General features: G+C 36.1%; 1 protein-coding gene across 1 annotated transcript in view; it reads left to right on the top strand.

Moving 5' to 3' along the window:
* The first annotated feature begins 3,450 nt into the window (after positions 1–3,450).
* LOC117431660 (PDZ and LIM domain protein 4-like) overlaps positions 3,451–17,720 on the top strand; it is a 28,843-nt gene continuing 14,573 nt past the window's right edge. Inside the window, exons 1-3 of the mRNA XM_034908696.2 lie at positions 3,451–3,713; positions 11,415–11,566; positions 17,047–17,131. Of these exons, the coding sequence (XP_034764587.2) occupies positions 3,621–3,713; positions 11,415–11,566; positions 17,047–17,131 (330 nt within the window). The 5' untranslated portion in view covers positions 3,451–3,620. The remainder of the gene's footprint in view (positions 3,714–11,414; positions 11,567–17,046; positions 17,132–17,720) is intronic.

The following is a 17,720-nucleotide window of genomic DNA, read 5'->3' as shown; positions in this document are numbered from 1 at the left end:
ATGCAACAGGAAACTGGAAAAAAAACAAACTGAGCAAGTCGAAGCCTTAATTGTATGAGGTGGCTGTCCAGCTCCTTCACAATGATAATCTTCTGTGGTCAATTAATTACAGATAGCTTTTTTGCTCTTATTTGTGAGCTTCATTTTATTCATCTTGTCAACTTCCCTGACCCTGAGGGGTTAACATGAGATGTTTCAATTCCTATCTGTTTAAAAGCTGGTTTCATTAAGCCTTAATGTCTGACGCAGTTACATAAGATAGAGAGTCTGTTAAATAAAGGCACCCATATTCCCTGTGACTGCTTAGCAAGTTGAGAGGCACAGATAATACACTATTCTTAATAGTAAATTCATTTGAACAAAATGCTAACCCACCTGCACATTACGATAATGCTGAGTGTCTTAATCTGTCTGGGCTATATGATTTAGCAGCTGTCCCCGAATTCAACTCGGCCATTACCTGACATCTAATTACAATCAATTATAATAATACTAACAAAACTTGAGAAGCTGTTGGATATTAATCACTGCGGAGAGCTGCACTTGTGAAGCTGTGTTTGATGAATGAATAGTGGATGGGATTTCCCTGGGAGATGGATCCCAGTATAGACTTCTGAATTGCTACATCGGTCTAATGAATGTTTGGGCTTCAAGATAATTCCCTGCCCTGTCTGCCAAGTCTCCATATATACATGTCAAAAAGAAACCACTAACACAATGAGCAGTACAATCTATAGCTTCAGACCTTCAGGCCTTATACAACGAGAAAGAAAAGAATTTGGAAAGAATTTGGAACAAAACAGTTCCAGTCATCATTTCAGCTGCTTGCTGTCACTGTTAATGCTGTTCACATTTATTTCCATGCTGATTGTTTGCAAACAGCCGTCCATATCATGCCTTTATTTTGCTGGCAATTCTTTGTTTTCCAGGCGTGTGACGCCCACCACTGGTCTTGTTTTATATGCCAGAAATATGATGCATGAGAACGGCAAATAAATAATATAAGACTATGGTGAAAGACATTGCTGAAAATAGCTGAAGGGTTATGTGAATGGTGTGCTTTGAAAGCGGGTTGATAATTAAAAAGAATGAAAGAATAAAGCCATTTGCAGTTAGCTCCTTTACTGTACGGTATGGGAGGAGGGTGGCAGTACCAGCTGTTGCACAATCTGCTTGGATGACACATCAAATTACATCAACATTTTTTAAAATGAGTTGGCATCTGCAGGCCTCAGCTGCATGGATTTGTGAAGAGAACAAAGCAAAAGGGCTTCTCTCAGATCAATGTCCCATGCAGTTCATTTCCAAAGGATTTGATCAACAGCTCAGTGTGTTTCCCACAATAAAGTACATTGATTCTAGTTTTTGATTAAGTTTATTCTCTCTTTAATATAAAACATCCATTCATGTTTCAAATTACCCTTTCAGGCCTCTGGGTTTGGAAACATGGTCTGTTCCAGTAAGCCAGAAGTCAAAGCAGGATGTGTTGCACACAAATGTTGAAAACCAGTGATTAAGAACAGTAAAGGTCTGTCTGTCACATTTTAAACACTACACAAGCACATGAGATAGGAAAACACCTTATGAGCGTCAGGCTCACTTATTTACAATGGTCACCTGTACTGTAATTTAGCAAAGTGCTTTGATACCATCTCTCGTGTGTCTTCCATCTGATTGTAAGATTGCTGTAAGTGAAAAGGCTTCTTCATGGTAGCCCAGAAAACAGCAAAGACAAAGAGGAAAAATGTATATACAGTAGCAAGCAGACACACATCATTAAATACATCAGCTACTGGTTTCTGACTGAATTACACACACCTGGTCGCTAGGATACGCTGCTTGGATATTACAGTATGTTGAAAATATATTTTTAGAACAAGCACAAATAAATATTTCTGACTTAAATGTGTGTTTTATTAGTTTGATTCCAGTATGTAAAGATCTGTACATACTGTATGATTACTGTATGAAAATGTAATTTATTTGTGCCACAAAACATTCAAATAAACACGACACTGTATAAACACTAACAGATGAGTACACCTGCCAGTTATTGAATATTGTAATGATAATTAAAGTTACATAATTTAATGATTTGAATATAACAGGCAGCTTTGAAATTGCATATAAATAAAGTAAATCATACAGTATGTGTCTGTGCTTAAAAAACAAAACAAACACAAAAAAACTGTATCATCAAGTTAAGAGCTTCCTATCTATGGTATGGGGCAGGATATGACAGCTTTCCCAGCATGCACTAACCTCACTTCTAAAGTGCAGTGCAGTATGGATATGGAAATTGATACAACATCTATTAATGTAGTAACTGCAACAAAGGTTGTAAGAAATTTCTGTGTGTTGTATGAAGGCCAGATGCCAGAGGCAGGTTATGCATAATTTAGACTAAATTTCTCCTTAAAAAAACATTTCAAAATAATGTTTCCGTTTAGAAATGTTTTCACTGGCAACTACATTTATCGCCAGTTTCACAAACTGCGGTCTAAATGTAAATGAAACTAACTTAGAACGAACTAAAGAGCCTTCGTTTCTACACTGAGAGGTAGGTAATGGATGAACATCACTGTGGACAACCTTACCACTGTGGGGCGCTGTCTAATAAACCATACCGGTCAAAGTGCCACTGCTGGGATAAGATTCCATTTATCAGTTACATTCGGTACTCTCCAGTAAATAATAACAAGCCATGTTATCGTCTTGCTTGCTGTCCTTCCACAGACTGCATTACCACACAGTCTCAATTACTGGTAGAGAAGAGTTACATACTGACTGTATAGTCTATTAGTATTAGAGCTACCCTTAAGAGATTCAAAACTACAGCACATGATTTATTGTTTCATATGTACAATGCAGCATCATGCAAATGCGAATGGCAAAACAGCTGCAAGTTTTAGCAAGTTACGAAGTATATTATTAGTCATGGTACTAGCCTATTCAGAACTCTTAACGACGTACAACTGCAAAGACAGAACCGTGTGGTCGAATGAGCTGTACAGGGAAAGTGATTCACAGCTCCTCAAACCACGTCAATCGCATTCATTTGAAACCATGAAGGACTGTGTTGCATATCTGTAACTGATGGTCATATTTCTATTTGTCCACCGAATAAAACCGGATGTTTTCCCAAGCGCATTATCTGACACACAGAGGAGTGCTCTCAATCTGTGATTGATTTTCAAATCTCTCTTAGTAAACGTTATTATTCAGATTAAAAATCTGACTAAAGTCTATTTCATGATTTAAAAACACGTTAGTACAATACATAGCCGCCCAATCCACTTTAATCCAGGCACTACCACCAAGATGTCCTTTGTTTGGTCTGGTTAGCCCCACCCTGTCTCCTACAAATGGCTTACAAAAGCGAGAGAGCGGGATCTGTTGCCATAGCACCGCTTTCCCCCCTCCCTCCCATTTAATGCTATACGAGACGGCTACAACTCACTCCACTCCAAAGTCGGGGGAGTTTTAACTGTGCCGCTAGTGAGAAGGGAAGTCTTGAAAGACAGCGTTGCCTAGCAGCTTTGAGCTACAGTGAACCGTATTAAGGGTCTAACTTTTTTCTTACGATTTTTTTTTTTAGACTATATATTCATATTACAGATATGCCACAGACTGTTACTCTAAATGGACCCTCGCCCTGGGGTTTCAGACTCGTGGGTGGAAAGGATTTTAGCACACCTTTAACAATTTCAAGGGTATGTTTCATTGTTATTTTTATTTTTTATTTTTTATGTTTGTTGAAAAATGTTTAAGATTTAACTATATATATATATATATATATATATATATATATATATATATATATATATATATATATATATATATATATATAGTGATATAATGATAAGGATATTTGACAATTGAAATAAAAGATGAGCATATACCGACTTTTGTAGACTTTCTTTTTACAGCAGCCTACACCACTGGTTGAAATATTACCGTTGACTTGAATTCATTATCTGTATACTTTGTTCTAGATACAACAAGGCTTGTTATACTGTATGTATAAAGTGCTATTTCTGATGCGTTAACAGCCTGATACAGTTTCATAGACACGGATTTGAGTGAGGCGCACACGCCACTGTCTGTACTTTTTAAAGGAATAGTCTATTGCTAAGCTAATATATATTCATTTTAACAGTAAACTTTTTTTTCGTTTTTTGCTTTATGTTAACTGTTTTGATTTGACTTCCTTTTCAAAAAAATACTATTATTGAATATAATAATTCAATTTTTTACGCAGTTAGAGCTCAGCATTAAATCAAATGTCATAAATTACAGATATCATGTCATGTTGTGTGATTAATGTATCCCCTTTTGATAGGGAGGAGGGAAAGAATGCATTGTATCTGCTCAAGGCTTTACAGGGCTGTAATACTTTCATGGAGTTTCGATTTCGGAGCGTGAGAACATTTCGCAGTGTGATAAAAGTCACCTTATTTCTATACATTGAATGACTTCAATGAAACGCTTCTGTATTATGCGTGTTAGTGCGTCAGCGTTCGTGCAATAGATTTAGCCTTTCAGTCCAGTGCACACTGCGTGGTTTATACAGAAAGCGTAATATAGTCCTGATAGTAGCAGCAGGGTTGACAGTCAGATAATCCAGAGTGCTGCCATTTCACTCAGTTTCCTTTCCAAACTGTCATCAGAGACGGCTGCAAAACTGAGCGACTGCAGATGCCAATATTTCATATGTTTCTGGTATTTACAGCAGGGCTGGTATGGGAATAGAGATGCAAAATGTCCTCTGTGGGAGATTTTCCTCCCCAAATACTGTTAAAGGAACATGTGAGGAATTCCTCATGATATTCTGCCATTGAAATCAGCATTCTGCAGAAACTGTACAGCCAAAGAAAACTGGCTGAACTCTCTTTACCAGATAACACATCACACTGCACAAGTGCCACTATTCCATTGCTTGTGTCACCAGCAGTACTAGCCCTGCTGAGGATGAGAAGAAGAATATTTGTTACACATTTCACTCCCTAAAAAAAACTAAACATGGCATCAAGACGTTCAGTTTTCTAATAGCTTGAAGTAAACGGAAACTAATCCTGATGTAGTCTTTCCATTTTAAAAGGTAGCATCATGTGTTTGCACACATCAGTCATGGCTCCCTTTGATGCAAATTGAAGTCTGCTAGTGTTTTTTTTTTTTTCCAATTGATTTATTTATACATGAATTTAACCCATTGAAGTCTGCTAATCCAGCTTTAAAAGACAGCACGATATGCAACTGCAAATGAACAGAGTTTTTATATAATAGTATGTACAGTTTATTGTTAATGTTTTTTATAGAACAAAGGGAGAATCCCTAAAATACCTTTAATACACCTGTTATTATGATAAAAACGGTTATCACCTATACTGTATAGATGTGTATAGATTTTTATTAGAATTTAATGCTATTTAGCAGTTTAACTTACTGAGTATTTAAGTAAATGTATCTTATGTTACACACAGAACTCTCACCTGTTTTCACATGTATTTGTTTCTGTGCTTTAGACATATATATTTTATTATAAATTATTTATTTATTAAACTTCTGAGACAAAGTCTTTGCTAAGAGTTCTCAGGGGACTTCAAACACACACTTTCCTAAGTTAGCCAGTTGTTTTCTGTCAGTAAGATATTTACACACTCAATTTATTGCTTGGTCTGAAAACTCAGTCTCTCTTAGCTTGGAGTGTAATAAACAATGCTACAGGAGGTCAAATACCATTACAAGAGCTTCTAATATGGCTCCCACCAAGCAATGACCTCCAACCTAACCTTAAGTAACACGCCATCAGTCACCCTTATAAGTGCCACTGCTGTTGATCTGAGTGGATAAATACCAGATTGTTCTGGAGTTTACGTTATTGCTCAACTTAGCTTTTCCTGCACGTTGACACAGAGCAGAAGAGACGCTGTTCGTAACATCTTTATCATTGCACCATGTAAATAGGCCTTTTTTAAGTGAACCCTCATGCTGGCCGCTCACTCTGCGCATCTCACCTTTCCTCTTTTTCCTTGGCTTTCACATTCTTTTCTGTTTTCTTTTTTCCTTTTGGCTCCTGAAGTTTCTGAGCACTGGCTGTGCTCTACTCTATTTCTCATGCACATACCTTAAAAGTCTGCAAAAGCAGTTTTTGAGTAGAAAGTTGATTTCTAATTGGCAAAAGTGCATACTCCATTATTTCCCCCTTGGTCACTGTATAAAATAAGAGCAGTCTATGTTCGCCAGGTATGCCTATTTTTCAGTAATCTGACAATAAGCAACACATTTTTACACATGCTCACTGCGTTCTTTTAGAAAGCTTTCTGGTATTCCGTGCCACGCATGGGGATTGCTGCAGATACAGCATGTCTGTTTAAACTGGGCCATTAGAATATTTGCATTGGCTACGTTTTTTGTTTTTACATGATGGTGCTCCTGAAAAATCAGTCAGAATCTCAGTCAAACCGTCATTAAGAAGTTCAGAAACCTCAATCAAATGACTGTGTAAAAACTGTTTTATAACGTCTAACAGAGAAATGTATACTGCAGTTAAAGGTTTCCAGAGTGGGATTACCTTCCAAGAATAACAACGTCAGCAGTAAATCCCATGCTTTTTAATGCTGCTTCTAGAGCTGTGCCAGTAGTATTTTCTAACTGATAACTGGAAATTTGTGGTTCTGACCTATTATTAGTAACTCAGAGTTCTGTGGTATTAGTTCATGTAAAACAACAGTGACTTCACAATTCCATACACATCCACGTGACACAATACCTTTAAAGTAGATTCTGTCAAGGCAATGCAAAATGTAAAAGTTACTGTTACAGTACTTAAAAACGCATGCATGTTTAAGACCTGGAGCAGGTCTTCTCTGCCATGAGAATAATGCTTGCTGAGCAGTTCAGGTTTGAAATGACATCTTTATGCAATCCTGCTAACACAGGAAATCTGATTTAATACAATTTAACCGGCACCACATATCAGTAAGAAGTTCTGTTACAAATTCATTGGTATTAGAATACAGTACAGTAGACCCTCGCTAATCCACACCAGTTGAGACCAGACCCTGTTTGGAATACTGGTCATAATCTGATTCATTTTATTAGAAATCAAGAAGACCCTTTGAATAAAACATACAAAAACAACTGTAACTGTTTCACACACTCATTTCAGAATTATGATATTGAATTGGTTTCTACAGCTGCTACCAGTGTGCATTTCATTATGATACAGAAGCAGCATGGTTTGGATTATCTCAATTCAGATTAGCGGGATTTGAAAGTTTAGTTCCACGTACTGGGGTTCGAATTAGCTACTGTGTCTACTGTACTGTGATTTTGGCAGTTTACAGATTTAATGGAGAGGTCTCGACAGTATTTTGTATGATTTTTATTCCAAGGTCTCCTTTGAAGAATTTAGGATGTGTTTGATTTTTTGTACAATTTAAATTTTCCTTATGGATTTGGAAGCACGAGTCCCTCTCGGGAGAATACAGTAGTGCCAGAAAGTTATTTTTAATTTTATAAAACATTTTCTAAAAGCTATTAAGAGTGTATGTGCAATCTTACCTATACATCGAGAACAGTAAAATAATGCCTTACATTTTTTTAATTATTATTTTATGGCCCTAATCGAAGCGTAACAGTATAGGATGTATTTATTCAATTGGAAAGGCTAAGAACAGACGCATTAAGGTCCAAAGCAGCCGTGCAGACAGTAACATATATTTTTTTATCACACTCCATGAAACCCTTCAAGGTCTGTTGTATTTATGTACCAACAACTAGACAAACTGTTGGGCTCATTCAGGTATTGTAATCTAAGTGTTGAAGCATACAGGAACATTTGCTTGATACTTGTACTGCCTAGGTACTCAAATAGACCTGTGTGGAAACAATCCTTAAAACAAAGAGCTGGTGAGCGCTGCCTTTATTCCCACAGCTGACAAGGTCACACTTCTGTTTGATTTGTGAAGTAGTGTGCAGGTGTAACATAGCCTACCTTTCTTTGTTTTCTAAACATTCTTACTTTTGGCTGTAGCCTGAAAAATAGTGCTTTGCACCCATTCATTTTGGAATAACGTTGCTGTAAAGTTGTCTGTACATCCAATTTCTTAAGTCTGGATGGAGGCCAATCTAAAGAGCCCACAAGACAATATTGCAACCAAATGTAATCCATATTATAATGGTACTGGTTCCTGCCAGAATAGTATGAACACCCTCATCTGGAGATATCTGCTGCTCTGTACTGTGCAATACTTTATAACTACTGTATATTAGTTCTAAAGCATGTTAGTGCCATGCTCAGAACCGAGTCCTGATTGTTTTACACATATTGATAATTCCTTGTGGCTTAGGAAAGCAGTCGGAAGAGTGACTCATTGAGGTCTATTCATACTTGCACTGACCTTGGTGTGGGCTTTGTCTCGGTATGAATACACATCCTTGCACTCTTTGTGTCTATGCCAGACTGCCCACGATGGAACAGGTTTTGAATATAGCAGTCAGGGGATTTACAGCTACATGGATTTCTTGGATGGATTCCTAAAATACATTTCATCATCTGTTTTTTTTTCTTTTTTTTTTTGTTAAAACAAGTTAACACCCGAGGCATTAAACATTTTACAGATAATGAACACTGTGATCACCAAACCGTAGTTTCAAATAGTTCCATGGTGAAACATGTGAATATAATAGAAATAAATCAGAAATATAAGCCTACATGGTCATAACTGTTTGTTGTTTTTTATACTCTTTTACAAAATGTTTTTCTTCTGCTTGACACAGTTTTTTTTTTGTACACGGTGGTTTTGGGTTACACGGGTGTTACTTAAGAGTGCTGCAGTTTGTTTTAACAGATGTAAGAATCTTGCTATTTACCTTTGTCAGTTTACAGGATATTTTCTTACGGCTATCTTTGTTCAAAGTCTTTGATCACAACACTGGACCTTACATTACCCCATGAGCTGTCAGTCTCTTGATGGTGCGCCAGAAGTGATTTAAAAAAATGAGGTTGAAATTCAGTTTTCTTTATTATGGAAATGTGCATTATACAGTATATTCAACGTACTGTAGGGTTAACTGTACACTGGTCTACTGCATTTTGCGATAAAGCTACTGGATGAATTTTAAATGCAATTCATTTAGATGTCTTGTAATGTTATTGACAGTAAAATGGGTGTGTGGACAGGTGCTGGTACTACAGTACTTGAAGATGTCATTTCAACACTACCACTTGATTTAGTAAGTGTCTAGAGAAGAGATTAATCTCCTTTGGGACCTATCTTCATCAGATTAAGTTTCTTGGAGAGTTTCCACATGTAAAAAAAAACAATAGAAGAAGAAGAAAAAAAAGATTTCTTACAGCCTCCAGATTTTCTTGCTCCTGTTTTACCTGAAAAACCTGCTGTGTAAATGTACATACTTTATTCCTACTATGTAAAGAGAATATACTATAGCATATAATTACAAAAGTTATACAGAGTTGAATAACGTATCATTTAGAACACTAGCCATGTTAAAGCCCTCAGTTTCAAGTATTGTTTTTAGGTTGCAATGTATGCATTTTAGGTATGCATTTGAAGTATACAATTCAAGTAAAATGAAAGAGTTGCATATTGGGTAGTGTCTACCTGCAGCAGTGCCTGAAATTACTACCATGGTACTGTGTGTTAAATCATAGACAAATATTGTAAAAATCATGAATGGTAAATTGTAAAGCACAATGCATGGTACTGTATAGGCATACAGAAACATTGTAAGCATTTAAACATTGCAAATAAGGGATACAATATATTTGCTGCATTCATTCCAGTCTGACCGATACAGAGAAAATGGTGGTCCGATGTGAAAACTAGAATGCGATATCTGTCACAGCAGTTTTGCTGAAGCATTGCTGTTTTATGCATGTTTTAAACTACTGTCCGGAAGCACTGTCAGTTCCTGGAGTGATCTTTTATGCATAGATTTCGCTGAAAGAAATAACTTCCAGTCAGTCTAGAGCTGGTGCTGTACTGTACACACATTCCTGTCCGTAACCCCAGTGCCCAAAGCGGTCATATTTCTTAACTTGCAAGCCATTCTTCGTCTCTTTATTTCAATAAAAAAGCTTTCTGACACATTTGCTCACACAGACCAGTACCATATATGATGAGCATCAGCAACGTTGGGAAATCTCCACTTAGACTTACTCTGAAGGCATCAATTCATTTCTTAGCTATAGAAAGGGAAGGGAAGCAGATTTCATGTACGCTATATGCCTACAGGGGGTTAAGTGTAGAAAACTACACCCTGCTATTGAAATAATCAGAGGGCTTTGGACGGTTACCCTTAACCCTTTGTTGTAACTTCTTGTAACTAACACATGCAGGTCCATGCATTTTCAAATTCTCAGCAAAAATACAGTAGCAGCAATACATAAGAAATGTGAGCATTTAAAAAAAAAACAACACATTTTTTAAGAGCATTTTGGTTTGTGTCAATCTGTCTGCAAATTTCATTCCACAAAGCTAAGTGTTGTAACACAGGAATTTATTGCTGTAGAAAGAAGATACACAAGGGAATTGCACTAGTTACCAGGTTTGCTTGTGAATTAAACTTGTTTCAAGCAGATGTCAGTTTATACAGGCAGGCACATTTGTGTTTTAGGGTTAATTACAGAAAAGTGTTATGGCATGTCAACAACTGGAGCCCTAAAGGTGAGCCGTCACAATTAAAAGGAAACCTTCCAGATTTTTAAAATTTTATTTATTTAAACGGGTGATTAGAAAGTACTAGTGATATGTATTTATGGTTTTTCACACACTGGCAGATGGCTTTTTAGAAAATAGATGTTCAGTTTCTTACTATGACTAGTGTGTGTGTATATATATATATACAGTATATACTGCATGTATATATATACACACACATACACACACACACACCATATATATAGTTGTGTTTCTGTTTAACATTTGGGTGGACAATGCATAAATAAAGCAATCAGGAAACATTACAGCAGCTTCCAAAATAAAATCTGAAAGCCATTTCCAGAGGATCTGAGAATTGCCCTTCAGTAATGTACACGCTGACCCTCTTTACCATATTTGTCAAACTTGTTTTTTTCCCTGATCTATCATCTGAATTTCTAAATTAACTACACATGTACTTCCAAAATGCACAAAAATCAACAGGCCTCCATGCCACTTTTGTGTGTGGTGCAGACTTTTTAAAAATGTTTAGAGCAATCATTCAGGGTACACAAGTACATAAGTAGTACAGAAGACCTGGGTTATACTTTTTTTTTTTTTGCATTTCTTGCAGAGGCACGGTAATTACAATTTGGAGCTGACGTAACTTTGTTATATTGTGCAGTTTTACAATTACAGTTCATGAGAAATCACTATGAACTTGTGATTTCTTCCTTTTACTTGTAGGTCACCCCTGGAAGTAAAGCTGATCAGGCTGACCTTTGCCCGGGAGATATCATCCTCGCTATAAATGGAGACCGTACTGAAAGTATGACACATATGGGGGCTCAGAACAGGATCAAGGCATGTGCTGACCAGCTCATTTTATCAATCAACAGGTTAGTTATACATGGTTTGGATGTCTAAAAATCAACCTGATACCATTCAAAAAGTTTTTTTAAAAGACAGCACCACTTTCATTTGAACATCAGGTTATGACAATGTCAGTAAACTAGTTTAAAACCTAGTAATTAATACTGATACAGTATTAGTTATGTGCATTGCTAAAAAAAATAAACACTTTAAATATGTTGAAATCAATAGCATTGCTTACTCTATGCGTTAAGTAACTTTTGTTGATACAGTTTGTATATTTCAGCTGGCCAACAAAACTGGACATTAAATATTTAAAAGATGGCTTATCTTATTAACATGAAAAAGTGAAATGCCTTACATGGTAAATACGTTGCCTCGTCTCTGTATATGTTGTGTGTGAAGTACATTCCTCAACAAGCTGCTAAAAACAAGAACGGAATTCACCTCCTGACAAGCAGCACATTGATTCACACAACCATGAACTTAGAGTCCTAGTTAAACTCTGCTTCCTCTGGGACTGGACAGAGTGCAGTGTCTGGATGTCAGATCCCATTAGTACAAGGGGGGAGGGGATTAAACACTATAGAAAACAGTACTTAAAAAGTGTTTTTTAAACCATTTTCAGAAGGCCAGAGCCTGCTTTCTGAAAAGCATTTATTGGTAGGGTCTGCTTTACTTATTTTAAAAAAACAAACATTGAAATGCACACTTCAAAAACGTTTGTCTACCGTATTTTTCCTCAGTTTCTGAAGCTGCGGATGAACTGCTTTATGAACAGCGTTATTGTTATAAATGTCTATTTCTTCCAGAATCTCAAAACACACTCCGATAATGGGAATCTATGTTATTTACACCTGAACTTATCAATTGTGATATTACAGGACAAATAATACTTGCAGTACATGTACTTTCCTAATGGGTAAATTAGTGGCTAGACTTTATTCACTAAGGAGACCTTATAAAGAGAAGTGTTAAGCGCTTTCACCAGAAAACAACCAGACTCCACAGTGTTCTTGATCATTTAGGCTCCTACCTCAAACAGAAAGTACTTACAAAACACAATAAAGCTAATGAAAAGAAGTGCAACACTTTGCATACTTCTCAAATAGGTCATTGTTATTTGCTCAGCCAGGGACCAGCTTTGCTCATTGCCAGCCTATTTATAGTTTAAAAGGTTTTCAGTGAACAATATGTTATTCTTTTTTCTGCAGTTAAAAACTTAGAACTTAATTAGATTTGTACAGAAATGAATTCGGTAATGAACTGAAAAGTGTTAAATCGTTTTTATGATACATTTAGAATGTTTTTTGGGGGTGTAAAGATTAACCTCATACAGTTATAATCTGATACTGGCTGCAGGAATAATTAGGTAGTCTAACTGACATTCCTCATAACAAGTTAACTGGGCAGAAGAGGTTACTTACTGTCATATATAAGTGTTGCATATTTTCCATCTCAAGTGAGTTTGCTTCTTTCTGTTGTTTCCATACAAAAAACCATACGGGTATTAGAATTATTTTAATGGTGCGGATCTTGCTGTGCAGTGTGTGGCTGTGATTTAAATTACATGCTTTACGTAGCGTACAGTAGCATGAGCTCAGAGTGTATCATGGGCTTATGGTACCGCTTTTTCTCTCAGCACAATCTTTTTTTCTTTTGTAAAACTAGGTTTTTGAAAGTCGAGTTATTCTTGTAATGCTTTCAACAGACATGTGGATCAGTGGATCTAAACACTGACGGATCTCTATACCACCACGGAGAAAATTCAAATTTGAAACCCAAGGTTATGAAAGTCCAACCTCCAGCAGTGCATGTGAGGCCTTTTAGTTCATTTGAGTCAGACGGAGTGTGCTATTTACTATTGTTTTATGTTTGCATTTCTAGGGGAAAAAAGGCACACATTGCGTGCTGAATAATTAAATAAGAGTTTGTTTCCATTGAGAATATTATGGGCACATTTAGCAGTTCATGTCTTGGGAGTGTTTTCTTGTGTTTAAACTGATAAATCCTTAGATATACATGGCTAGATATCATACTGTGCTTACGGAAAAGGAATTCATAAAATATGTAAACATTTATGTAATAAAGAGCAGATGATGGGTACTGTTTATTGAATACATACTGTACTGACTGGTGTAAGAATCTAAAACAAGTAACTGGTAGATTCTGTATTGTGTAAATACTAAAGGGGTTGCAGTATGTGGGCAATTCAATTAAACAGTTATTCTATTAAACAGTTTCCACTGTATTTCATCCATATTTCTTTGCTGAAGGCGGTGACAGATTAGATATTATTTTATAGCCTTTTAACTGCTTTTAAAAACCAAACTGCTTTTATTTTTATAAAATAGACTGAAGACAGCATGCAGGAGATGTAAAAAGCAAGATAATTGGAGTTGTATTGTTGAGTTCCAGAGGGAGAGGTATATGGGGCACAGGGGATATCCCTGTTTTAATGATTTAAATACAGACCTGCCAACGTTTCAAAAGATGGTTTGACTAGAGCCCATTATTGCTTAGAAGAACGTGACTGTGCAAAGAAAGACAAGTGCATTCCATAGAAGACAAACACTGGAACATCTGACTGGAAGTCACAAGAGCCAGGAATTGCCTGCTTACATGTTAGAATATATAGCAGTCAGTAGATGTTTACAGGTAGCTTCTTCAATCAAACACAACTTTAAAATGCAAATAATCTCTTTCAAACAGAATTTTATTTTATTTTTTTTAAATGTGGAAAATGCCTCCTGGACAGAGACCTAACAATCCAAAGTTTTTGGAGAAATTAACATAATAGAAAATTGTTTAGAATTAACTGAATAAATATGCTGATGAAGTCATTCTTTTGAATATTTTCTTAATTCAAAGCATAAACTAAGACCGTTGTGCAGTAACCACACAACAGCTGGGCAAATGCCATGTACTGGTAGCTAAGAGAAATCCATATTTTTTGGTTGTGGACAGGGATAGGAACATAGTTTTCAGCTGGAATGTATTGTGTTACACTGAGAGAAGGCAGTCTGCTTGGATGTCAGCTGTTATTATGATGTGAAAACCCTTAGAAATGCCACAAAATTCCACAGTGCGAAGAAGTACAATTCCTCACATTCTGTACAGCATTGCTGCCTCAAAGGGGGGCTTGCTGGGAAAGGTTTCTAGTCATTAGCTCACAGTAAGTTCACTAAAAAGTCAGAGAAAATATTAGCAGCTTCCTAAAGAAATATGTCATGTCTCTTCAGCGGTGCCAGTTTATTATGGAGCTGTTGTAACACTATCATGGTGACGGATGTAAGCTGTGAAGTTTTGTTAAGAAATCAGTTACCCTGCAGGCCTGTGGTGCACAAGTCAAGGAAATACATTTGGAAAAAAACAACTAAAACCAAAAAGGATCCTGTTTGTATTGTCAATAAGCTTGATTGTAGGGTTTCAAATGGAGCAAATAGAACAAACATTTGGCCTGTATATTACAATGAGAGCAGAGCTCTTTGGCTTAAAAATTTGCCTCCAGTAACAGAACCCTCTGAATGCCTTGGAGCAATTTTTAGTAAAACGAAACAGACACTTGTCAGTGTTTGCATATTCTTAGATATGCATAAAAGCTTATTAAATGTAAAAGTTTGTGCTAAAAAGCATGCCTATTTATTTCATATTATATTTTTGAAAACTTATTTTTTTTTAAATAGGAGTTTCAATTTTTATTTCACAAACAAAAACATATCAATTGTATAAATATAACATAATTACCATAATGATATAAATTTATTAAAATAATGTTGTTTTTATATTCAACATACTAATAAATCAAAATCTAGTTGGCCACCAGATTTGAAAATTAAATAAAATGGTTTATTAATATTTATGAGGACTCCCTGTACAGTATGTGCATGCACTGTTTTTTCTTACCAGCGCTACATTGATCATATTAAAATAATAATGGCAAATCTAATACTTCATAATACAAAATCTTACGTAGCAGATATCAAACATGGAGAACCATTAACCTTAAACAGAAGCTGTCCAAGTGAAGCGTAGCTTTTTTTTAATCATCATTTTTGGCGCTTTACTATATTATTCTAAAGAATGTAATTTGTGGTAATCGGACCAAATGTGGGTCTGACTCAAACTTCTACTGTTGGTTTCGAATGTCATTTAATTGCCTGTGTAAACATGTGACCTCTTTGATAGGAACACCTCTCTAAAACATTACTTCATCTGTGACAGCTGGTTAGGGTGATCTCATTTGGAGCTAGTTGTGATTTTTCCATGGCTGGAATCGTTATAGAAATCTCTTTGTTGCGCTAGTTCCATGGGCTTGCTACTGTGTAGGTGGAAGGGAGTGACCTTGAGCAGACATGCCACGGAACACATCTTTTTTCCAATCAGGAACTCTGCTGCTGTATGACTGGGGTACAAGGGATGATTTCATAGAACACTAAATGGTTGACAATTGAGTAATTAACAGCAATGATAGATTTGCAGGTGTTACTAACCAGTTAAGTAATGCTTTGTTATTCAGTTTTTCCACTATACACCTGAGCCCTATCCCAAAGCCGTATTTAACAGGTGTTACAAATATTCGAAATGCAAATTATGAATGAACGGAAAAGCTAGTGCTACATGTATTTAGCAAAATATGTGAGCTTTTTGATTCATGAATCTTGTGGCATTAGTTGTCAAATCCGTTGCATAAAAGCCTTTTATATTACAGTTGAACTTTTATGCAGTGGTTTTGTTGTCACACTTTTGTAAAATGTAGGAAAACGGTATCCGAGAAGTAAATTAGCATGTAACTTTATACAGGGTAAAGAAAGGGTCCGTTCATACTGGCTTTCTACAGAGCTGTTCTTATAAAGAATCGGATAGCTGTCTTTGCTTATTTCTATCATTGGTACGAGCTGATCTGCTGAACAGGGGATGAAGGAAAAAACAAGTCAAGTTTAATAAAACAGTTTAATAAAAGGGTGCCATTGAGTACCGCCATGGCTTTTTCCCTCTCGCACTCTTAAGCAGCAGAAAACACAAGTGGCTCCTTGTAACCAATGGTCCAAATGAAATAGTGGAGACTATTCACCAATTTTGGAAAACCGAGATGGCTGTATGACAGAGTTTCTGGAGGGGGTAATAAACACAAAACTACATTTACTACCTCCTAAGTTTGGCTACAAAACAAATAATGCAATTATTTAATGAACAGTGACTAATTTAAAAGGCATTCTAGTAATCAAGTTTGCCATTTCGTGCCAGTCTCAATAGGCAGTTGATTGTAACAATAAACCAATGCTTGTTTGTTATAAAATTCTTCTTCTTTTTTTTTTTAAGTCACAATTTTTGTACTGTGATTAAGAAGTATTAAACAAACTGCTGTTAATGTTTCTGCTTACCGTTTGGAAAATCAGATCATTATTTCCCTGTTATTTTTTGGTAATTAAACTTAAAAAAAAAAAAAAAGTTACTGCAACTTTCAACATCTTGCAATTTATTTATTTATTTATTTATTTTACAGGTCCGAAACAAAGATTTGGTCTCCAACTGTTACAGAAGACGGCAGAGCAAATCCTTTTAAATACAGCTTGGAGTCAGAACCTCAGGTATGAATTATAATTGCAATTTATTTACAAATAATAAGAGCAACCTCTGTATAGCAGTAAGAAGATTCATGACTGCACCAGGATGATATCTGTAACCGTGGGAAGTTACAATAGAAGCTACACATAAACCAATCTACTCTACACATATATTTGTCCATATCTCTATATCTCTAGCTGCCCTGCAAACTGGTAGCAAGGAACAAGGGAAAGGTTATAAGCAGAAGGAAGTATCCCTTATAAAACTGTAGTATGGTACACTAAGGTAAAGGTAGAGCACATTTTAGTAAAGCATTGGAATATCATAGGGAAATCATGATGGTAAAGCACACAGGTAAGGGCAGCAGTGTGGAGTAATGGTTAGGGCTCTGGACTCTTGACCGAAGGGTCGTGGGTTCAATCCCAGGTGGGGGACACTGCTGCTGTACCCTTGAGCAAGGTACTTTACCTAGATTGCTCCAGTAAAAACCCAACTGTATAAATTGAATGTAAAAATAATGTGATATCTTGTAACAATTGTAAGTCGCCCTGGATAAGGGCATCTGCTAAGAAGTAAATAACAATAAATTATAAATAAATTATTAATAAATAA

Source organism: Acipenser ruthenus, chromosome 23, assembly GCF_902713425.1.
Source record: "Acipenser ruthenus chromosome 23, fAciRut3.2 maternal haplotype, whole genome shotgun sequence".
Classification (NCBI taxonomy): domain Eukaryota; kingdom Metazoa; phylum Chordata; class Actinopteri; order Acipenseriformes; family Acipenseridae; genus Acipenser; species Acipenser ruthenus.
The sequence above is the reverse complement of the archived record's forward strand: the minus strand, read 5'-3'. Positions and strand labels throughout refer to the sequence as shown.